The sequence below is a fragment of the Salmo trutta genome, unplaced genomic scaffold, assembly GCF_901001165.1.
Source record: "Salmo trutta unplaced genomic scaffold, fSalTru1.1, whole genome shotgun sequence".
Classification (NCBI taxonomy): Eukaryota; Metazoa; Chordata; class Actinopteri; order Salmoniformes; family Salmonidae; genus Salmo; species Salmo trutta.
In genome coordinates this window covers 11005400-11030425 of record NW_021822911.1, presented here as the reverse complement: position 1 = coordinate 11030425, position 25026 = coordinate 11005400, and the positions used below count along the sequence as shown (strand labels likewise).

At 42.1% G+C, this 25026-nt stretch overlaps 1 protein-coding gene across 1 annotated transcript; it reads left to right on the top strand.

Moving 5' to 3' along the window:
* Positions 1-39: 39 nt before the first annotated feature.
* On the top strand, positions 40-18180 carry LOC115186465 (zinc finger protein with KRAB and SCAN domains 8-like). The gene is made up of 3 exons (XM_029746088.1): positions 40-447; positions 15975-16164; positions 17438-18180. The coding sequence occupies exons 1-3, from the start codon at positions 40-42 to the stop codon at positions 18037-18039; spliced, it is 1200 nt and encodes a 399-aa protein (XP_029601948.1). The 3' UTR covers positions 18040-18180.
* Positions 18181-25026: the final 6846 nt, after the last annotated feature.

Sequence of the window (25026 nt, the reverse complement as noted above, 5' to 3'; positions counted from 1 at the left end):
TGATGTGTTATCAGAAAAGTACCCTACAGTGTTCCCAGCATGTGCCATTACACATTCCAGTGTGTCAGTACCAGGCGACTGGTTCCAGTGTGTCAGTACCAGGCGACTGGTTCCAGTGTGTCAGTACCAGGCGACTGGTTCCAGTGTGTCAGTACCAGGCGACTGGTTCCAGTGTGTCAGCACCAGGCGACTGGTTCCAGTGTGTCAGCACAAGACGACTGGTTCCAGTGTGTCAGTACAAGACGACTGGTTCCAGTGTGTTCCAGTGTGTTAGTACAAGACAACTGGTTCCAGTGTGTTCGTACAAGACAACTGGTTCCAGTGTGTCAGTGTGCCGTTACACGTGCTCTGTCTAAGAAAGTCACCAGGAGCAAGTCTAGTGTTGAGGATGTCAACGATCCCACCACGGTCCATCTGTCTGAGGCGTTTATGGTGGTCCTGATTTCGGTAAACGTACTGAGTTTGAAAACCCCAAAGGTGAGAGTTTGTAGAACCTCTGAATGAAGAGAGGGTCCCTACAGTTGACACTTGGATGTCTAGGAAGCAGCAGATTGATGAACAGAGTAAAGATGTTTCTAGGAAGCAGCTGATTGATGAACAGAGTAAAGATGTTTCTAGGAAGCAGCAGATTGATGAACAGAGTAAAAATGTTTCTAGGAAGCAGCTGATTGATGAACAGAGTAAAGATGTTTCTAGGAAGCAGCTGATTGATAAACAGAGTAAAGATGTTTCTAGGAAGCAGCTGATTGATGAACAGAGTAAAAATGTTTCTAGGAAGCAGCTGATTGATGAACAGAGTAAAGATGTTTCTAGGAAGCAGCTGATTGATGAACAGAGTAAAGATGTTTCTAGGAAGCAGCAGCTTGATGAACAGAGTAAAGATGTTTCTGGGAAGCAGCTGATTGATTAACAGAGTAAAGATGTTTCTAGGAAGCAGCTGATTGATGAAAATTTAGGAAGAAAAAATTCCTGACGTTTCGCACAATTCGTGCTTCTTCAGAGGAAAAAATTTTTTTTTTCAATATGTATTCCAACTTGTCACAATTGAAAACCCACTTGTATGTATTTTTTGGAAAATCAAATCTTTCAAATTCTAAAAAAGAAAAAGCACAACTATGAAAATCTTTCAAACATGTCACTGAAGCAGTGCACAAATTTTCTTTCCCTCTCCCCTCTTTTTGCTGAGATACATCCAGAAGAGGAGTTTGATGAAGTTTTTGTGAGGAAATGGTGTTCTAATGAGGAAATGGTGTTCTAATGAGGAAATGGTGTTCTAATGAGGAAATGGTGTTCTAATGAAGAAATGGTGTTCTAATGAGGAAATGGTGTTCTAATGAAGAAATGGTGTTCTAATGAGGAAATGGTGTTCTAATGAGGAAATGGTGTTCTCGCGCCACTTCTGGCTGAAACAGGATGTTGTGGCTCACTGTAAATCCTGTGGCGTTTGTCAGCGGACAGGTAAACCGAACCAAGCTGTACCGGTTGCACCTTTGCAGCCTATTACTGCTTTAGCCAAACCTTTCAGCAGGGTTCTGATGGACTGTGTTGGTCCTTTGCCCAAAGCGGTAAGTATTTCAGTTAACTAGTGACAGACTATTTATAATGCAGACATGATATAGTAGTTCATATGTATTACTGGTTGATTGTACTCTTCTGTTTGAGAGACATTTTTGGCTTTCTTGCCGGGGAACGTCACAATGGATGTTTAAAAAAACACTTTCCTACATTTCCGTGGAGCAGGCCAAGTAGTTCTATGCTCAGGTGGGCGCTCCCTCAACATGATCAGGACAGAGAAACCAGACATGCGCTCCCTCAACATGATCAGGACAGAGAAACCAGACACGCGCTCCCTCAACATGATCAGGACAGAGAAACCAGACACGCGCTCCCTAAACATGATCAGGACAGAGAAACCAGACACGCGCTCCCTCAACATTATCAGGACAAAGAAACCAGACATGCTCATTGCTCACATGGAGCACTCCAAACAAAAAGACAATGAAAAAAATTGACAAATCTTGTAAATGATGGTTCTGAAATAAACCAAAACTGGTTTCTCACAAGTGCAGCAGGTTTTGAACAGACAACGTTTCCACTCCGAGAATGACAACGGTAAATGACTGTAATTAACAGAAATGAATGTAAACAAATGACAGGAAGTAACGGTACATTTACTACTGGTGACATTCGTAAAGTGGAATTGATATAATAAACTACATTTAAGGGCAATCAATTCACACAATGAAACAACGAAGGAGCAAGAATTGGTGGAAGCCAGCGGAGGACATTCTGAAGAGAGACTCACCTATATCTTCACCACACAACCCTGCCCTTCTTCTTGTCTCAACATTTTTAATTATACTCAAGAGACATTCTCTTCCTATATTTGAGATGCTTTTCACTGACAGCCATAACTCAATAATCAGCGAAACCTATTGCCACACGCGCTGCCCATTAGACATAAGCCTACAAGCTTGTGATTTGAAACCCGACACAACTAATTGTTTTTAAGAAAGAATTCCTCATTTGGGCAAATGTATTTTAATTTACTTCGGTATTAGAACCACCACTATGTCATTTCTCTCCTGTTCTATTAGACCCACCACTATGTCATTTCTCTCCTGTTCTATTAGACCCACCACTATGTCATTTCTCTGCTGTTCTATAGGACCCACCACTATGTCATTTCTCTCCTGTTCTATTAGACCCACCACTATGTCATTTCTCTCCTGTTCTATTAGACCCACCACTATGTCATTTCTCTCCTGTTCTATTAGACCCACCACTATGTCATTTCTCTCCTGTTCTATTAGACCCACCACTATGTCATTTCTCTCCTGTTCTATTAGACCCACCACTATGTCATTTCTCTCCTGTTCTATTAGACCCACCACTATGTCATTTCTCTCCTGTTCTATTAGACCCACCACTATGTCATTTCTTTCCTGTTCTATTAGACCCACCACTATGTCATTTCTCTCCTGTTCTATTAGACCCACCACTATGTCATTTCTCTCCTGTTCTATTAGACCCACCACTATGTCATTTCTCTCCTGTTCTATTAGACCCACCACTATGTCATTTCTCTCCTGTTCTATTAGACCCACCACTATGTCATTTCTCTCCTGTTCTATTAGACCCACCACTATGTCATTTCTCTCCTGTTCTATTAGACCCACCACTATGTCATTTCTCTCCTGTTCTATAGGACCCACCACTATGTCATTTCTCTCCTGTTCTATAGGACCCACCACTATGTCATTTCTCTCCTGTTCTATTAGACCCACCACTATGTCATTTCTCTCCTGTTCTATTAGACCCACCACTATGTCATTTCTCTCCTGTTCTATTAGACCCACCACTATGTCATTTCTCTCCTGTTCTATTAGACCCACCACTATGTCATTTATCTCCTGTTCTATTAGACCCACCACTATGTCATTTCTCTCCTGTTCTATTAGACCCACCACTATGTCATTTCTCTCCTGTTCTATTAGACCCACCACTATGTCATTTCTCTCCTGTTCTATTAGACTCACCACTATGTCATTTCTCTCCTGTTCTATTAGACCCACCACTATGTCATTTCTCTCCTGTTCTATTAGACCCACCACTATGTCATGTCTCTCCTGTTCTATTAGACCCACCACTATGTCATTTCTCTCCTGTTCTACTGGACCCACCACTATGTCATTTCTCTCCTGTTCTATAGGACCCACCACTATGTCATTTCTCTCCTGTTCTATTAGACCCACCACTATGTCATTTCTCTCCTGTTCTATTAGGACCCACCACTATGTCATTTCTCTCCTGTTCTATTAGACCCACCACTATGTCATTTCTCTCCTGTTCTATTAGACCCACCACTATGTCATTTCTCTCCTGTTCTATTAGACCCACCACTATGTCATTTCTCTCCTGTTCTATTAGACCCACCACTATGTCATTTCTCTCCTGTTCTATTAGACTCACCACTATGTCATTTCTCTCCTGTTCTATTAGACCCACCACTATGTCATTTCTCTCCTGTTCTATTAGACCCACCACTATGTCATGTCTCTCCTGTTCTATTAGACCCACCACTATGTCATGTCTCTCCTGTTCTATTAGACCCACCACTATGTCATTTCTCTCCTGTTCTATTAGACCCACCACTATGTCATTTCTCTCCTGTTCTATTAGACCCACCACTATGTCATTTCTCTCCTGTTCTATTAGACCCACCACTATGTCATTTCTCTCCTGTTCTATTAGACCCACCACTATGTCATTTCTCTCCTGTTCTATTAGACCCACCACTATGTCATTTCTCTCCTGTTCTATTAGACCCATGTCATTAGACCTATGTCATTTCTCTCCTGTTCTATTAGACCCACCACTATGTCATTTCTCTCCTGTTCTACTGGACCCACCACTATGTCATTTCTCTCCTGTTCTACTGGACCCACCACTATGTCATTTCTCTTCTGTTCTATAGGACCCACCACTATGTCATTTCTCTCCTGTTCTATTAGACCCACCACTATGTCATTTCTCTCCTGTTCTATTAGACCCACCACTATGTCATTTCTCTCCTGTTCTATTAGACCCACCACTATGTCATTTCTCTCCTGTTCTACTGGACCCACCACTATGTCATTTCTCTTCTGTTCTATAGGACCCACCACTATGTCATTTCTCTCCTGTTCTATTAGACCCACCACTATGTCATTTCTCTCCTGTTCTATTAGACCCACCACTATGTCATTTCTCTCCTGTTCTATTAGACCCACCACTATGTCATTTCTCTCCTGTTCTATTAGACCCACCACTATGTCATTTCTCTCCTGTTCTATTAGACTCACCACTATGTCATTGCTCTCCTGTTCTATTAGACCCACCACTATGTCATTTCTCTCCTGTTCTATTAGACCCACCACTATGTCATGTCTCTCCTGTTCTATTAGACCCACCACTATGTCATGTCTCTCCTGTTCTATTAGACCCACCACTATGTCATTTCTCTCCTGTTCTATTAGACCCACCACTATGTCATTTCTCTCCTGTTCTATTAGACCCACCACTATGTCATTTCTCTCCTGTTCTATTAGACCCACCACTATGTCATTTCTCTCCTGTTCTATTAGACCCATGTCATTAGACCTATGTCATTTCTCTCCTGTTCTATTAGACCCACCACTATGTCATTTCTCTCCTGTTCTATTAGACCCACCACTATGTCATTTCTCTCCTGTTCTACTGGACCCACCACTATGTCATTTCTCTTCTGTTCTATAGGACCCACCACTATGTCATTTCTCTCCTGTTCTATTAGACCCACCACTATGTCATTTCTCTCCTGTTCTATAGGACCCACCACTATGTCATTTCTCTCCTGTTCTACTGGACCCACCACTATGTCATTTCTCTTCTGTTCTATAGGACCCACCACTATGTCATTTCTCTCCTGTTCTATTAGACCCACCACTATGTCATTTCTCTCCTGTTCTATAGGACCCACCACTATGTCATTTCTCTCCTGTTCTATTAGACCCACCACTATGTCATTTCTCTCCTGTTCTATTAGACCCACCACTATGTCATTTCTCTCCTGTTCTATTAGACCCACCACTATGTCATTTCTCTCCTGTTCTATTAGACCCACCACTATGTCATGTCTCTCCTGTTCTATTAGACCCACCACTATGTCATGTCTCTCCTGTTCTATTAGACCCACCACTATGTCATTTCTCTCCTGTTCTATTAGACCCACCACTATGTCATTTCTCTCCTGTTCTATTAGACCCACCACTATGTCATTTCTCTCCTCTTCTATTAGACCCACCACTATGTCATGTCTCTCCTGTTCTATTAGACCCACCACTATGTAATTTCTCTCCTGTTCTATTAGACCCACCACTATGTCATGTCTCTCCTGTTCTATTAGACCCACCACTATGTCATTTCTCTCCTGTTCTATTAGACCCACCACTATGTCATTTCTCTCCTGTTCTATTAGACCCACCACTATGTCATTTCTCTCCTGTTCTATTAGATCCACCACTATGTCATTTCTCTCCTGTTCTATTAGACCCACCACTATGTCATTTCTCTCCTGTTCTATTAGACCCACCACTATGTCATTTCTCTCCTGTTCTATTAGACCCACCACTATGTCATGTCTCTCCTGTTCTATTAGACCCACCACTATGTCATTTCTCTCCTGTTCTATTAGACCCACCACTATGTCATTTCTCTCCTGTTCTATTAGACCCACCACTATGTCATTTCTCTCCTCTTCTATTAGACCCACCACTATGTCATGTCTCTCCTGTTCTATTAGATCCACCACTATGTCATTTCTCTCCTGTTCTATTAGACCCACCACTATGTCATTTCTCTCCTGTTCTATTAGACCCACCACTATGTCATGTCTCTCCTGTTCTATTAGACCCACCACTATGTCATTTCTCTCCTGTTCTATTAGACCCACCACTATGTCATTTCTCTCCTGTTCTATTAGACCCACCACTTTCACATCTGACTCCTGATGATCAACCTCCTCCTTCACATCTGACTCCTGATGATCATCCTCCTCCTTCACATCTGACTCCTGATGATCAACCTCCTCCTTCACATCTGACTCCTGATGATCATCCTCCTCCTTCACATCCGACTCCTGATGATCAACCTCCTCCTTCACTCTGTCAGATATGAACCTCTACCAGGTGGACTGTATAGAACGGTGTGTTCATCTCTGTCAGATATGATCCTCTACCAGGTGGACTGTATAGAACGGTGTGTTCATCTCTGTCAGATATGAACCTCTACCAGGTGGACTGTATAGAACGGTGTGTTCATCTCTGTCAGATATGATCCTCTACCAGGTGGACTGTATAGAACAGTGTGTTCATCTCTGTCAGATATGAACCTCTACCAGGTGGACTGTATAGAACGGTGTGTTCATCTCTGTCAGATATGAACCTCTACCAGGTGGACTGTATAGAACGGTGTGTTCATCTCTGTCAGATATGAACCTCTACCAGGTGGACTGTATAGAACGGTGAGTTCATCTCTGTCAGATATGAACCTCTACCAGGTGGACTGTATAGAACAGTGTGTTCATCTCTGTCAGATATGAACCTCTACCAGGTGGACTGTATAGAACGGTGTGTTCATCTCTGTCAGATATGAACCTCTACCAGGTGGACTGTATAGAACGGTGTGTTCTAATATTCATGCTAGTAGCTTAGCATCTCTCTCCATTGAATACAGGCGGTTGACGTCAACAACCCTCATAGAATATAAATAATAGATTACAATAATAAAATGTATCCACCAATCCAAAGACGGGATAGGGGGGAGATAGACAACCCACAGTGCAGCTTTGTGGACAACGACTCCCCTTGTTAGGACGGAGAGACATCTTGTCAGTATATCCATAATCTTTGGTGTAGCCAACCCAACTCTCACATGGCTCTATTGGGGGTCACGGTGTGTAGTAAAACATCACTACATTAAAATCACTACATGCCGTGAACCCCCAGTCTGCGGTCAGCAGATAGACCCTTCTCAAATATATATGTTAAGTCACTTTTTGGAAACGGAACGGAGAAAACAAGGGGTAGCTTGTTCTCTACGTCGTCTGATTCTAGACATATCAGTCATCATCCCAGGACCCTCAGTTGAAGAGGTATTGAAGAGCCAACTCCGAATATCCAAAGTTAAAAACTAATTGAAGGCGGTACTTACTGGTGTTAATCAGATCTCCTATCTCCACCTCTTCATCTTTCAATGTGACAGTAATCTCTCCTTCCTTCTTCACTCCAAAAACAGCATCATCCTCTTCTTCCTCTTGTTTAACTGAAACGTCTTCCTCTTCTTTCACTGTAACAGCCTCACCCTCTACTTCTTGTTTTACTGTAACATCCTCCTCTTCCTTCTCCTCTTTCACAACAATGTTCAGCCCCAGAGCTTCTTTCTCCGTCCAGCAGACCTCCTCTTCTTTAACAGGAGGGGAGTAGTTTAGGGAGCTCATGTTCGGGGATGTTAGCTAGCTAGCTATCATTAGCGACCAGGCTAATGCTAACTTAACCAGCCAGCTACTATAGCTGACTAATACAAAATAACGTAATATTAAATTAAATAGATTAACAAGTAGATACGACAGAAGTGTGTCTAAAACACAGTAGCTAATATAGACCGAAAGCGTATAAATAGGTTGAATCTTTCGGCTATGTTGGCTAGCAAGCTACCGAGGTGGTTGACGAGCTGTTTATGAAGAACCGTCCACTAGATTATACGTCACGCTGCAGCATCGCCTGAAAGACGCACATCGCCGTCTGCTGACTGGAGGGAAACGCAGTTGAGGATCACATTTTATGTACAGACAAAGATTATTTTAAATGGATTTAACTAAATAATACTTTTATATTGAGACATACAAAGACAGGAATGTGTTGGTTGATTAGTGAGAATAAAAAATATTTACTACAGCACATTTAAGCCAGTTTCACTAAGTCAAACTAAATCTTAATAAGTAGCTAGCTACTGTAGGTCTATACTGCTCCTACATGGTGTTACAATACATCATGTAGATGTATATAATGAACAGACTAGGTCTATACTGCTCCTACATGGTGTAACAATACATCATGTAGATGTATATAATGAACAGACTAGGTCTATACTGCTCCTACATGGTGTAACAATACATCATGTAGATGTATATAATGAACAGACTAGGTCTATACTGCTCCTACATGGTGTAACAATACATCATGTAGATGTATATAATGAACAGACTAGGTCTATACTGCTCCTACATGGTGTAACAATACATCATGTAGATGTATATAATGAACAGACTAGGTCTATACTGCTGCTACATGGTGTAACAATACAGTTTATTCGGAAAGTATTCAGACCCCTTCACTTTTTCCACATTTTGTTACATTACAGCCTTATTCTAAAATGATTAACACTACCGTTCAAAAGGTTGGAGTCACTTAGAAATGTTCTTGTTTTTGAAAGAAAAACACTTTTTTTGTCCATTAAAATAACATCAAATTGATCTGAAATACAGTGTAGACATTGTTAATGTTGTAAATTACTATTGTAGCTGGAAACAGCTGATTGTTTATGGAATATCTACATAGGCGTACAGAGGATCATTATCATCACTCCTGTGTTCCAATGCCACGTTGTGTTAGCTAATCCAAGTTTATAATTTTAAAAGGCTAATTGATCATTAGAAAACCCTTTTGCAATTATGTTAGCACAGCTGAAAACTGTTGTGCTGATTTAACAAAGCTTTTGTAAACAGTGTTGTTGCATAACAATCAGGCAGTAGAACAACAATAATCATCACCCTCTAGACCAATCTTCCCTCCCCTTAACATTGGGTTTGATTCAGACCCTGTCAGTGTGCCAGGTGGACATTGAGTTTGATTCAGACCCTGTCAGTGTACCAGGTGGACATTGGGTTTGATTCAGACCCTGCCAGTGTGCCAGGTGGACATTGGGTTTGATTCAGACCCTGTCAGTGTACCAGGTGGACATTGGGTTGATTCAGACCCTGTCAGTGTACCAGGTGGACATTGGGTTTGATTCAGAGCCTGCCAGTGTACCAGGTGGACATTGGGTTTAATTCAGACCCTGCCAGTGTGCCAGGTGGACATTGGGTTTGATTCAGACCCTGTCAGTGTACCAGGTGGACATTGGGTTGATTCAGACCCTGCCAGTGTACCAGGTGGACATTGGGTTTGATTCAAACCCTGCCAGTGTGCCAGGTGGACATTGGGTTTGATTCAGACCCTGCCAGTGCACCAGGTGGACATTGGTTTGATTCAGACCCTGCCAGTGTACCAGGTGGACATTGGGCTTGATTCAGACCCTGTCAGTGTACCAGGTGGACATTGGGTTTTATTCAGACCCTGTCAGTGTACCAGGTGGACATTGGGTTTGAGTCAGACCCTGCCAGCATGGCCAGAAATGTATTCCAAGGTCAGTAACTTATAACCACAGAACCACCCCAGACCTTTCATGCATGACTAAAAACACCTAAGTATTAGATTTACTGCCATGGTCTAGTATGTCACTGCATCAGACACCATTCACAATGCTGGCTGAGGTACGAGTAAAACATGACATATTATTTCCTAACCATTCACAATGCTGGCTGAGGTACGAGTAAAACATGACATATTATTTCCTAACCATTCACAATGCTGGCTGAGGTACTAGTAAAACATGATATATTATTTCCTAACCATTCACAATGCCGGCTGAGGTTCGAGTAAAACATGACCTATTATTTCCTAACCATTCACAATGCTGGCTGAGGTACGAGTAAAACATGACATATTATTTCCTAACCATTCACAACGCTGGCTGAGGTACGAGTAAAACATGACATATTATTTCCTAACCGTTCACAATGCCGGCTGAGGTACAAGTAAAACATGACATATTATTTCCTAACTATTCACAATGCTGGCTGAGGTACGAGTAAAACATGACATATTATTTCCTAATTGTAAAAAATTCCCCAATCTTTTAAAAAAGATCTGTAATGGCAAGGCTTTAGTTCAATACTTATTTCCCTCATTAAAATGCAAATCAATTTATAACATTTTTGACATGCGTTTTTCTGGATTTTTTTGTTGTTATTCTGTCTCTCACTGTTCAAATAAAGCTACCGTTAAAATTATAGACTGATCATTTCTTTGTCAGTGGGCAAACATACAAAATCAGCAGGGGATCAAATACTTTTTTCCCTCACTGTATATGCTCTCTAACATAGACAGTTGTTCCTGCTGTAAATGTTTTGCCTTTGTACAGATCTAGGATCAATTCTCCTCCACAATGCATATTCAGTACCGGTCAATTGTTTGGACACACCTACAAATTCTGTTTTTTCTTTATTTTAACTATTGTCTACATTGTAGAATAATAGTGAAGAGAACACAACTATGAAATAACTTATATGGAATCATGTAGCAACCAAAAAAGTGTTAAACAAATCCAAATATATTTTATATTTGAAATCCTTCAAAGTAGTCACCCTTTGCCTTGATGACAGCTTTTCCCACTCTTTGCAGTCCCTCAACCAGCTTCACCTGGAATGCTTTTCCAACAGTCTTGAAGGAGTTCCCACATATGCTGAGCACTTGTTGGCTGCATTTCTTTCACTCTGCGGTCCGATTCATATCAAACCATCTCATAGGCATAGTTGTGTTATCTTCACAGTTAACTCTAATGAACTTATCTTCTGCAGCAGAGGTAACTCTGGGTCTTCCTTTCCTGTGGCAATCCTCATGAGAGCCAGCTTCATCATAGCGATGGATGGTTTTTGTGACTGCACTTGAAGATTCATTCAAAGTTTTTGAAAGTTTCCGTATTGACTGACTTTCATGTGTTAAAGTAATGACGGACTGTCATTTCTTTTTGCTTATTTGAGCTGTTCTTGCCATAATATAGACAAATAGGGCTATCTTTTGTATACCACCCCTACATTGTCACAACACAACTGATTGGCTCAAATGCATTTAAGAAAGAAAGAAATTCCACATATTAACATTTAACAAGGCACACCTGTAAATTGAAATGCATTCCAGGTGACTACCTCATGGTAGATGATAGGAGATGGTCAAAAGATAAACGTTTTTTATTTTTTTTTAAGTCAAAATAAAACACAATAAAAAGTACATTTGAATGAAACTAAGTGGCAGTGTTTTTACAACTAATGCTGGTTTGCCTGAGGCTGATGCCGTGCAGGAACACATGCATATTCACACACTCTCAATCAAACAAACACATACAAGAACACACACATACATGTAATAGTGCCAGACATGCACACAAACATATACAGTTGGCATTGCTGTTATGATTTTAGTTGTCCTTGATTTCCTTTGTTTTAAATGTATTATTTTGTTTTATAATTTTTTTGCGTTGTTGTTTGCTGTTTTCTTCTGTCTTTTCCTTTTTTCTCTTTAGTTCATTCTCTTGGTTGTTGGTGCATTGGGGGGGTCTTGGGGGTGGGGAATGGAATTAATTGTCTTTTTTTATTAGGGGGGACTGTGGGAGGGGTCTCGAATGGTTGAGGGACAGCTATTGGGGAACTGTGGGGGGATCTTGGAGGGTTGAGGGACAGCTATTGGGGAACTGTGGGGGGGATCTTGGAGGGTTGAGGGAGCAGCTATTGGGGAACTGTGGGGGGGATTTTGGAGGGTTGAGGAACAGCGATTGGGGAACTGTGGGGGGATCTTGGAGGGTTGAGTAACAGCTATTGGGGAACTGTGGGGGGGATCTTGGAGGGTTGAGGGACAGCTATTGGGGAACTGTGGGGGGATCTTGGAGGGTTGAGGGACAGCTATTGGGGAACTGTGGGGGGATCTTGGAGGGTTGAGGGACAGCTATTGGGGAACTGTGGGGGGATCTTGGAGGGTTGAGGGACAGCTATTGGGGAACTGTGGGGGGATCTTGGAGGGTTGAGGGACAGCTATTGGGGAACTGTGGGGGTATCTTGGAGGGTTGAGGGACAGCTATTGGGGAACTGTGGGGGGATCTTGGAGGGTTGAGGGACAGCTATTGGGGAGCTGTGGGGGGATCTTGGAGGGTTGAGGGACAGCTATTGGGGAACTGTGGGGGGGATCTTGGAGGGTTGAGGGAGCAGCTATTGGGGAACTGTGGGGGGGATCTTGGAGGGTTGAGGGACAGCTATTGGGGAACTGTGGGGGGGATCTTGGAGGGTTGAGGGACAGCTATTGGGGAACTGTGGTGGGATCTTGGAGGGTTGAGGGACAGCTATTGGGGAACTGTGGGGGGGATCTTGGAGGGTTGAGGGACAGCTATTGGGGAACTGTGGGGGGGGATCTTGGAGGGTTGAGGGACAGCTATTGGGGAACTGTGGGGGGGATCTTGGAGGGTTGAGGGACAGCTATTGGGGAACTGTGGGGGGGATCTTGGAGGGTTGAGGGACAGCTATTGGGGAACTGTGGTGGGATCTTGGAGGGTTGAGGGACAGCTATTGGGGAACTGTGGGGGGGATCTTGGAGGGTTGAGGGACAGCTATTGGGGAACTGTGGGGGGGGATCTTGGAGGGTTGAGGGACAGCTATTGGGGAACTGTGGGGGATCTTGGAGGGTTGAGGGACAGCTATTGGGGAACTGTGGGGGGGATCTTGGAGGGTTGAGGGACAGCTATTGGGGAACTGTGGTGGGATCTTGGAGGGTTGAGGGACAGCTATTGGGGAACTGTGGGGGGGATCTTGGAGGGTTGAGGGACAGCTATTGGGGAACTGTGGCGGGGGGGATCTTGGAGGGTTCGGGTTTCACTAGATTGTGATCATGAAAAAGGAAACTATGACATATATTTTATATCACTATCATGCACACGCACCCTCACACATAAGGATGGCTCTGGTGTGGACAGACTGATACATGTTTGATAGTGTCTTGATGCTGTATTGTTTGTCCTTCATGTTCTAATACTTTAATGTTACCCCTTCCTTGTGTTGTTTGTAATAAATAATAATATATATATATATATATATTTAAATCAGTCGGGGTCTAAACTTACTGTTGAGAGTTAGAATAGAAGAATAGACAAGGTGTCATTTAGAAATGTGGTTGTTCATCAGCAGTTTTTCTCTTGAAAAAAATAAAGAGGAGGGGAATAGTACATTCAACACAAATGACCTTCATTATATCAAAGAACACATGTGTGTCTGAGGGGAAATTAACTTTCATACAGCCACAAGGGGTGAGAAGTTATACCAATATCAGTGGACAATTTGCACTGCTGCTGAAACACATCCCCACAGCATGATGCTGCCACCACCATGCTTCACCGTAGGGATGGTGCACATTTTCCTCCAGACGTGACACTTGGCATTCAGGCCAAAGAGTTCAATCTTAGTTTAATCAGACCAGAGAATCTTGTTTCTCATGGTCTGAGAGTCCTTTAGGTGCCTTTTGGCAAATTCCAAGCGGGCTGTCATATGCCTTTTACTGAGGAGTGGCTTCCATCTGGCCTCTCTACCATAAAGGCCTGATTGGTGGAGTGCTGCAGAGATGATGGTCCTTCTGGAAGGTTCTCCCATCTCCACAGAGGAACTCTGGAGCTATGTCAGAGTGACCATCGGGTTCTTGGTCACCTCCCTGACCAAGGCACTTCTCCCCCGATTGCTCAGTTTGGCCAGGCAGCCAGCTCTGGGAAGAGTCTTGGTGGTTCCAAACTTCTTCCATTTCAGAATGATGGAGGCCACTGTGTTCTTGCAGACATTTTTTGGTACCTTTCCCCAGATCTGTGCCTTGACACAATAATGTCTCAGAGCTCTATGGACAATTCCTTTGACCTCATGGCTTGGTTTTTGCACTGACATGCACTGTGAACCTTACATAGAGAGGTGAGTGCCTTTCTAAATCATGTCCAACCAATTTAATTTACCACAGGTGGACTCCAATCAAGTTGTAGAAACATCTCAAGGATGATTAATGGAATCAGGATGCATCTGAACTCAATTTCGAGTCTCATAGCAAAGGGTCTGAATACTTAAGTACATTTGTAAAAATGTCTAAAAACCTGCTTTGCGATTGTGTAGAGTTTTCCACAAGAATAAATGTTGAACTTTATTTAACTAGGCAAGTCAGTTAAGAACAAATTCTTATTTTCAATGATGGCCTAGGAACAGTGGGTTAACTGCCTTGTTCAGGGGCAGAACAACAGATTTGTACCTCGTCAGCTCGGGGATTTGAAGTTGCAACCTTTTGGTTACTAGTCCAACGCTCTAACCACTAGGCTACCCTGCCGCCACATTAGCAGTTTTGTACACAGTCATGTGATATGTGGCATAGAAAAGTCCAATCTTAGGAGAATATATGGGAGGCACTATACTGTGTGTCTGCAGGTGTATATCTGGTCAAAACCACTGATACAGGTGCCCCTCCACCCTCTGGTGGGATGGATCATGTCTACAGAGAAACCTAGATTCAAATACTTAGATTTGTGTGTATTCGGTACATGTTGTGAAATTGTTAGATATTACTTGTTAGATATTACTGCACTGTCGGAGCTAGAAACACAAGCATTTTGCTACACCCACAATAATATCTGCTAAACATGTGTATGTGACCAATAAAATGTGATTTTGATTTGAAATAAACGTCCTATTTATCAAAGGTGCTTTTGTCTGGGGTCAAAATGACTCCAAAGGATTTGAATTTGTCCATATTTGTCCATATTTGTCCAGATTTGATTGAGTCCATATTGATACAGAAACACTAAACCATGATTTAGATGTATTAACAGCCAGTTGATTGACAAAGTCATGAAAAAATGGAAGAATTGAATGAAATACATTTTGGCTATGATAAAAGATATGCCTCTGGGGTCAAAATGATCCATGTCAGAAGTATGGTTCAATGCAAATATGTAGTGGGTGTAAAGTTTGTTTAAATTCTCACTCATTAAACACAAATCAATCAACACATGCTTCTCTTTGAACGACTTAATATAATATTAAACTTTTATGAAATAAATGAAAAATAAAGGTTTGGTTCCTCAACTGCGTTGCCCCCTCCAGTCAGCAGATGGCGATGTGCGTCTTTTAGGTTCAGGCGATGCTGCCAGTGTGACGTATAATCTAGTGGACGGGACGCTCCTTCAACAACAACAGCTAGTCAGACACCTCGGTAGCTTTCTAGCAAACATAGCTACAACATTCACGCTCTTTACACTGGTTTGGTGTATATTAGTCTCTGTGTATTAAACACACTTCTGTCGTATGTACTTGTTGGCCCATTTAATTATATGTTTACGTTGTTTGTCAGCTAGCTGGTTTGCTAAGTTAGCTTAGAACTAGGCTAGTCGCTAATGCTAGCTAGCTAACATCCCCGACCATGAGTTCACTAAGTTACTCTCCTCCTGCTAAAGAAGCGGAGATCTGCTGGACGGAGAAAGAAACTCTCGTTAAAGAGGAGGAGGAAGAGGAGGCTGTTTCAATACAAAAACAAGTAGAGGGTGAGGCTGTTACAGTGAAAGAAGAAGAGAAAGACGTTTCAGTGAAAGAAGAGGAGGAAGAGACTGAGGATGATGCAGTTTTTGGAGTGAAAGAGGAGGAGGGGGAGATGACTGTCACATTGAAAGAGGAGGAGGAGACAGGAGATCTGATTAAGACCAGTAAGTACTGTCTTAAAATGCGTGGTTTTAAAGCGAAGTTCGACTGAATGTTTATGCTTGAATATGTTGTTTAATGTAAGAATTGATAAAACTAAGATGTGTATACCACCAACGAGCGGGTCACCAACAACACGTTAACAATGGATTTACACGCAAAATCCCATCTTTAATGTTTCACAGAATGGACTTGCTCTTATCATGACTCAAATTACGTTGCATTACACTGGAGCGCGATTCCATGCCAACGTGGGCCGATAATATTTTTCGTATCTCAGAATATATTGTTTTGGCAATTCTCTCATAGAAACCTCATTGGAGGAAGTATGTTCGATATGTTTTTTACATTTGTAACACAAACCATGTTTGAGAAAACCATGATAAAAGGGCCATTATAGGACCTTTTTAGACCTGTGCATGCCTCCTGTCAGACCCCGTGACCTCTGACCCCTACATGATACAGACATCTAGTCATTATACCGTCAAACCCCATGACCTCTGAACCCTACATGATACAGACAACATCTAGTCATTATACTGTCAGACCCCATGACCTCTGACCCCTACATGATACAGACATCTAGTCATTATACTGTCAGACCCCGTGACCTCTGAACCCTACATGATACAGACATCATCTAGTCATTATACTGTCAGACCCCATGACCTCTGACCCCTACATGATACAGACATCATCTAGTCATTATACTGTCAGACCCCATGACCTCTGACCCCTACATGATACAGACATCTACTCATTATACTGTCAGACCCCATGACCTCTGAACCCTACATGATACAGACATCATCTAGTCATTATACTGTCAGACCCCATGACCTCTGAACCCTACATGATACAGACAACATCTAGTCATTATACTGTCAGACCCCATGACCTCTGACCCCTACAGGATACAGACAACATCTAGTCATTATACTGTCAGACCCCATGACCTCTGACCCCTACATGATACAGACATCTAGTCATTATACTGTCAGACCCCGTGACCTCTGACCCCTACATGATACAGACATCTAGTCATTATACTGTCAGACCCCATGACCTCTGACCCCTACATGATACAGACATCATCTAGTCATTATACTGTCAGACCACATGACCTCTGAACCATACATGATACAGACATCATCTGTGAAAACTGACCTTGGGTTATTGAGGGATGTAATCTAGATTAAACCTCATAGGAAGAGTTTTATCATGTGGAGGTTTCATTCAGGCCTCTGTTTAACGAGATCCTCTGTTTGTCTTTGGCAGGAGAGAGACCAGACTCTCTCTCTGACAGCAGGAAGAGTCCTTCAGGGGAACCAGACCCAGAGACGCCCAAACCAGCCAAACGACATCACTGCTCCTACTGCGGAAAGAGTTTTACTAAGTTACGAAACCTAAAAGAGCATGAGAGGACACACACAGGAGAAAAGCCTTTCCAATGTTCCCAGTGTGGAAACAGTTTTAGTCTGTTAGGGAGCCTGAAAATACATAAGAGAATACACTCTGGAGAGAAGCCTTATCACTGCTCCCACTGTGGAATGACTTTTACCTGTTTAGGGAGCCAGAAGTCACATGAGAGGACACACACAGGACAAAAGCCTTTCCAATGTTCCCAGTGTGGAAACAGTTTTAGTCAGTTAGGGAGCCTGAAAATACATAAGAGAATACACTCTGGAGAGAAGCCTTATCACTGCTCCCACTGTGGAAAGAGTTTTACTCAGTCAGGGCACCTGAAATCACATCAGAGGGTACATCCACAGGAGGAGAAGACATACCACTGCTCTCATTGTGGAAAGACATTTTCCCAGTCAGAGGACCTGAAATCACATGAGAGAATAGAGAGGCTGTGTTCTGACTTATGTTTTTGACTAAGAATGTCTGTTTTTGTTCTTGCCAAATGAAATCATATTGTTTACATGAAATCATAAAAAACAGGTTTACTTTTGTGGATGTTTTTTCATCTGGAGACATGATCATGTCGAAAATCAGATAAAATATTTTAAAATATGTTTTTTTTTTCTTATTCGATTGATTGGATGCAAATGTCAACCCTATGATGTTGTTCATTATATTATTTGCAAAATGTAAATTATTATATAAGTAAGTAGCCTTGCACGAGTCCAGAACAGCTCATAGAAACAGGAGCCTTGTCTTGTATGATCCAGAACAAATCAAATCAAAGTTTACCTTACTGTGAAATGCTTACTTACAGGCCCTAACCAACAGTGCGATTTTAAGTAAAAAATAGGTATTAGGTGAACAATAGATAAGTAAAGAAATAAAAACAACAGTAAAAAGACAGTGAAAAATAACAGTGGCGAGGCTATAACAGTAATGAGGCTACATACAGACACCGGTTAGTCAGGCTGATTGAGGTAGTATGTACATGTAGATATGGTTAAAGTGACTATGCATATATGATGAACAGAGAGTAGCAGTAGCGTAAAAGAGGGGTTGGTGGGTGGCGGGACACAATGCAGATAGTCCGGGTAGCCAATGTGTGGGGGCACCGGTTAGTCGGGCTAATTGAGGTAGTATGTACATGAACGTATAGTTAAAGTGACTATGCATAAATGATAAACAGAGAGTAGCAGCAGCGTAAAAGAGGGGTTGGGGGGGCGGGACAATGCAAATAGTCCAGGTAGCCATTTGATTACTTGTTCAGGAGTCTTATGGCTTGGGGGTAAAAACTTTTGAGAAGCCTTTTGGTCCTAGACTTGGCGCTCTGGTACCGCTTGCCATGCGGTAGTAGAGAGAACATTCTGACTGGGGTGGCTGGGGTCTTTGACAATTTTTAGGGCCTTCCTGACACCACCTGGCGTAGAGGTCCTGGATGGCAGGCAGCTTAGCCCCAGTGATGTACTGGGCCGTATGCACTACCCTCTGTAGTACCTTGCGGTCGGAGGCTGAACAGCTCATAGTAACAGGAGCCTATCTCCTGTGTCTGTAGTGTGAGGCAGCTTGATGTACAAGTTCTTCCCCTGGACAGGACTCTAGTCTATTAAGTTGCCCTCCACCATCTGCTGTTTTCAGATCTCGCAATAGGTCACGGATGTGATTCAGATCTGGGGCCTCGTTTATACAAATCTGTGCGTAAAACCAAATGCGTGGGATAATTTCCACGCAAAGCGTGAGATTTATCGACATGAACGTTTGCTTGAGAGAGAGAGGGTAAATTAAACGCACAGCCGTTACCATGTGTAAGCACAGTGCCACGTGGTGGACTGAGGGAACTTCTTGTCAAGCGTAGAATGGGGAAATATCTGTTGAGAATGTCTGTCTGACATTGTGAGAATAATAATGAAAATATTTTTAGATGTGGCGGATGAATCAGAATTAGTTGGGTAACATAGATAATTAAGATCTTTTATTTGTATAATATGCTTATGTGAGATACTTGTCATTAGAATTGTCATGACGTTGGCCTGTGGGTAAGGTTTATGACCCCCCCATAAATACCTTTCTCCCTTCCCCTCTTTTTCTGACCCTACTGAAGGACTGTTGAATAGCCTTTGTTGAATATAGAGAGTCTGGGAACATCAAACAAATGGGGAAAAGGAACCATATTTTGGTAATAAAACCAGCTGGAAATATGCTTTGGAACTTAATGAGTATGGATGTCAGTTCGGTTGTCATCTGAGACATTATGACTGATGACAGGACGACATAAACTGTACCTGGGAAAGTATACACCCTCTAGTTATCAGAGTCACATGGAATTGTTATGCAATTGAAATGTTTGATATTGAAATAGTTTGTTAGGAGATTAAATGTAATTTTAGCTTCCAATTGAGAGAATTGGGTTTTCATAAGGAAAGTGCCCTGCTTGATCAGTGGTCCGCCCCTGTGAAGAGACGGGGGTTATAAACGATGAAACACACCCTTCTCCCCTCGCCACTATATAAGACAATGACACAATGTAACCAGTGGGTTCCACTACGTGAGGTCTGCAGCCTCTGCGTTACAAGGACACACATGTCAAGTACAGAACTAAGCCAACCTAGGCGTGAGCTTTGGTTGTGAATGGTATGAACTTTGAACTTATTCACTACAGAAGTGATACTTCTTAGCCATTGAGTTAGCAGCAGCCGCTGTAGACGTGGGCTAGGAAAGGACGGACGACGGATCCAGTCTACCACAGACAAAGATACTACAACGTATCCACTTTAACACCATTGACATTCTTCTGAGGACAGAAAGATCTGTTGTCCAACCCGGCCAGCATCTACGACCAATCTACCGAAGCGCAGCTCAGAGTAAATAGTTATTGCATTTTCCTTTTCCAAATGGGCGGTAATTTAGAATGCATAAGATGCTGTATTTACGATAGCATAGCTTCTGTTTCTTTGTTCCTAAGTCTTCCCGCTCTTTCATTCAAGCCCAACCCCCTTTCCTTTGTGTAACCAGCCGCCATACAGGTTCCGTCCACCAGGGACGTTTTCTGTATGACATCATTTGTATTCTGTGTATATGTAATTCTGTGTGATTAGTTGGGTATTTAGTAAATAAATAATTAAACCCAATTTTGGATTGCTGATTCAACTTGTTAGCCAGGGTTCGTGAAGATAACCAAGAATTTACAACTTTCATTATGAGACTGAAAATAAAATGAGGATTAATATTGACGGCTATCGATGTAAAATTTTAAAGTCTTTAAGAGTTTATTCGTAAGATAACGGCTCTATAAACACTCTTCCGTGGTGTCCCGACTTTCTAGTTAATTACATTTACATGATTAGCGAATCAGGTGATATTAATTACAGAGAAAGGATTTTATAGAATAGTATGTCATATCACTTAATCCGGCATAGCCAAAGACACGACAGAATGTATCCCTTTGGACTCTGGTGTTGGCAGTTGCACTTCTCCCTCAGCTGGGGCTCAGTCACCTGGGGCCCAGAGAGGGGAGAGGTCAGGCTTGTCTTTCGTATGTCCCTGGTGCTATGCAGAATATCAGAAAGGGAAGAGGACAGAATGGAACATTGTCTTCATTTTTACATTTGAGTCATTTAGCAGACGCTCTTATCCAGAGCGACTTACAGTAGTGAATGCTTACATTTCATACATTTTATCTCCGTACTGGTCCCCCGTGGGTATCGAACCCACAACCCTGGCATTGCAAACATCATGCTCTACCAACTGAGCCACCTATGGCGTGATTAGAACCAATTACTTGTCTCCACAATGTCTGTGCACAAGTCACTCCCTCCTTTGGCATTGAGGGGAGGTGTATGGCAGTGTCTGGAACCATTGTATGTCCTCTCTGATGTTGCACTTATCCTGGGATAGTGTATGACCTAGAGGCTCACTCCCCTCAGTGAGCTTGTCCAGGAGTGGGGTCAAGAGGGGCTTTACTTTAGATGGGAGTATCTAGAGTTGACAATTGATATATGCCATTGGATGAGTTCGTGTTTTTGTACTATGAAGTACCAGGAACGAGATTAGAACCTCGTCATAGGGACCAAACTGAACGATAATTTATAGCGAATGCTATCTGGCTATGGGATACTCCTCTCTCAAGTAAAAGTTTTTCTTTGTGAACAGTTCAATCAATAATACAGTAGAAAAATCTATATACAGCATGTGCAAGTGAGGTAGGATAAGAGAGGTAAGGCAATAAATAGGCCATGGTGGCAAAGTAATTACAATATAGCAATTAAACACTGGAATGGTAGGATGTGCAGAAGATAAATGTGCAACTAACTAACTAGCTAGCTAACATCCTTGACCATGAACTCACTAACCTACTACCCCTCTGCTAAAGAAGAGGAGGTCTACAGGACGGAGAAAGAACCTTTTAGAGTGAAAGATGAAGAGGGGATAGAGGCTGTCACAGTGGAAGAAGAGGAGGTAGAAGCTTCCAGAATTAAAGAGGAGGAAGAGGAAGATGTTATAGTGAAAGAAGAGAAAGAACCCATTGGAGTGTCAGAGGAGGCTATCTTAAGAAAAGAGGATGAGGAAGATGTTTTGGGAGATGAAGGTGAGGAAGAGGAGACTGAAGATCTGATTAACACCAGTGAGTACCGTCTTAAAAGCAGGGCCACAAACTGCCCTTGATGAATTAATGTATCGTTTTAATATATGGCTCTGGGCCTCGCCATTGGATCTTGGATAAGATAACTTAAAAAATGTCCACTGAACTTAGTTCAACTGTCGTACCCCATCAGAACCCAAAATATAAGCTTGTTTTACTCCTTTGTTTGTGAACGATGTAATTGTAAAATAACACTGTATATCCTCAAAACATGGAGGTAGTTAAAAACCTCTCTGGGGTATGTGGGACGAACTCGTCCCACCTACGTAACAGCTACTGAAATTCCAGTGGCGCGATTTTTGAATCGTTAGAAATACTATTACTTCAATTTCTCAAACATATGACTATTTTACAGCTATTTAAAGACAAGAATCTCGTTAATCTAACCCCACTGTCCGATTTCAAAAAGGCTTTACAACGAAAGCAAAACATTAGATTATGTCAGCAGAGTGCCCAGCCAGAAATAATCAGACACCCATTTTTCAAGCTAGCATATCATGTCACATAAACCCAAACCACAGCTAAATGCAGCACTAACCTTTGATGATCTTCATCAGATGACACACCTAGGACATTGTGTTATACAATACATGCATGTCTGTTCAATCAAGTTCATATTTATATCAAAAAACAGCTTTTTGCATTAGCATGTGACGTTCAGAAAAAGCATAACCCCCGCAAACTTCCGGGGAATTTACTAACAGTTTGCTAAATTACTCACGATAAACGTTCACAAAAAGCATAACAATTATTTTAAGAATTATAGATACATTACTCCTCTATGCACTCGATATGTCCGATTTTAAAATAGCTTTTCGGATGAAGCACATTTTGCAATAATCTAAGTACATAGCCCGGCATTACAGGGCTAGCTATTTAGATACCCACCCAGGTCAGCCTCCACCAAAATCACATTTCCTATAAGAAAAATGTTCTTACCTTGCTTGTTCTTCATCAGAATACACTGCCAGGACTTCTACTTCAATAACAAATGTTGGTTTGGTCCCAAATAATCCATCGTTATATCCAAACAGCGACGTTTTGTTCGTGAGTTCTAGACACTATCAGAATGCTTCTTCACGTTCCCGCGCATGGCGCATTGGCGTGTCAAAAATGTCTAAATATTCCATTACCGTACTTCGAAGCATGTCAACCGCTGTTTAAAACCAATTTTTATGCCATTTAACTCGTAGATAAGTGATAATATTCCGACCGGGAGTATGCATTGAGCCTAAACAGCCGAATAAAATTTCTCCTCAGGAGCGACTCGTGCACGCGCCTCATTCAAAGGTCCTCGGAGCAGCCACTTACAAAAGGTGATAATGTGTTTCAGCCTGAGGCTCCCTCGTAAACCTTCAGTTATTTCCCGGGCTCTGAGAGCCTATCGGAGCCCTGGGAATTGTCACGTTACAGCTAAGATCCTTACTTTTCAATAAAAAGATGCAAGACGCACGACTCCTTGTCAGACAGGGTACTTCCTGCTTGAAACCTTGTCAGGTTTTTGCCTGCCATAGGAGTTCTGTTATACTCACAGACACCATTCAAACAGTTTTAGAAAATTCAGGGTGTTTTCTATCCAAACCTGAACAATAATATGCATATTCTAGCTTCTGAGTTGGTGTAGGAGGCAGTTAAAAATGGGAACATATTTTTTCCAAAATTCTCAATACTGCCCCCTAGCCCAGACAGGTTAAATGATGCTGAACCTGAGACATAAGATTGTTATAAAAAGTGCTATTGAAATGCAATAAATGATTACTATATACACTGAACAAAAATATAAACGCAACAATTTCAACGATTTTACTGAGTTACAGTTCATATAAGGAATCAGTCAATTGAAATACATTAATTAGGCCCTAATCTATGCATTTTACATGACTGGGCAGGGGCGCAGCCTTGGGTGGCCCTGGGAGGACATAGGTCTACCCACTTGGGAGACTGGCCCACCCACTGGGCATCAAGGCCCAGCCAATCAGAAGGAGTTTTTCCCCACAAAAGGACTTCATTACAGACAGAAATACTCCTCAGTTTCATCAGCTGTCAGGGTGGCTGGTCTCAGACGATCCTGCAGATGAAGAAGCCGGATGTGGAGGTTCTGGGCTGGCGTGGTTACATGTGGTCTGCGGTTGTGAGGCTGGTTGGACGTACTGCAAAATGTTGTAAAATTACATTGGAAGCGGCTTATGGTAGAGAAATTAATATTACATTATCTGGCAACATCTCTGGTGGACATTCCTGCAGTCAGCATGCCAATTGCATGCTCCCTCAAACCATGAGACATCTGTGGCACTGTGTTGTGTGACAAAACTGAACATTTTAGTGACCTTTTATTGTCACCAGCACAATGTGCAAATATGTAAGATCATGCTGTTTAATCAGCTTCTTGATATACCACACCGGTCAGGTGGATGGATTATCTTGGCAAAGGGGAAATGCTCACTAACAGGAAGGTAAACAATTTGTGCGTAACATTTTGAGAGAAGAAACACACATTTCTGGAATCTTTTATTTCAGCTCATGAAAAATGGGACCAACACTTTACATGTTGCGTTTATGTTTTTGTTAAGTATATTTAGAGAGTTGGGCAACCTTCTAGAATTTGAATATTGTTATCATTCTAGACCTTCAGTTATATCATTTAAATATTCCCCATGTATTGTAAATGGGGGCGCTAACATGGCTGCCATAATTTTATGTAAACGCAGAAACCTGTCCCCAACTCTCTAAATACCTGTCTCTGGACTGAACCATGTTGCACCGGGCTAACATGCTGACCAGACTATCGCGCATGTTGATTTTGTCCCCCCACACCAGACCC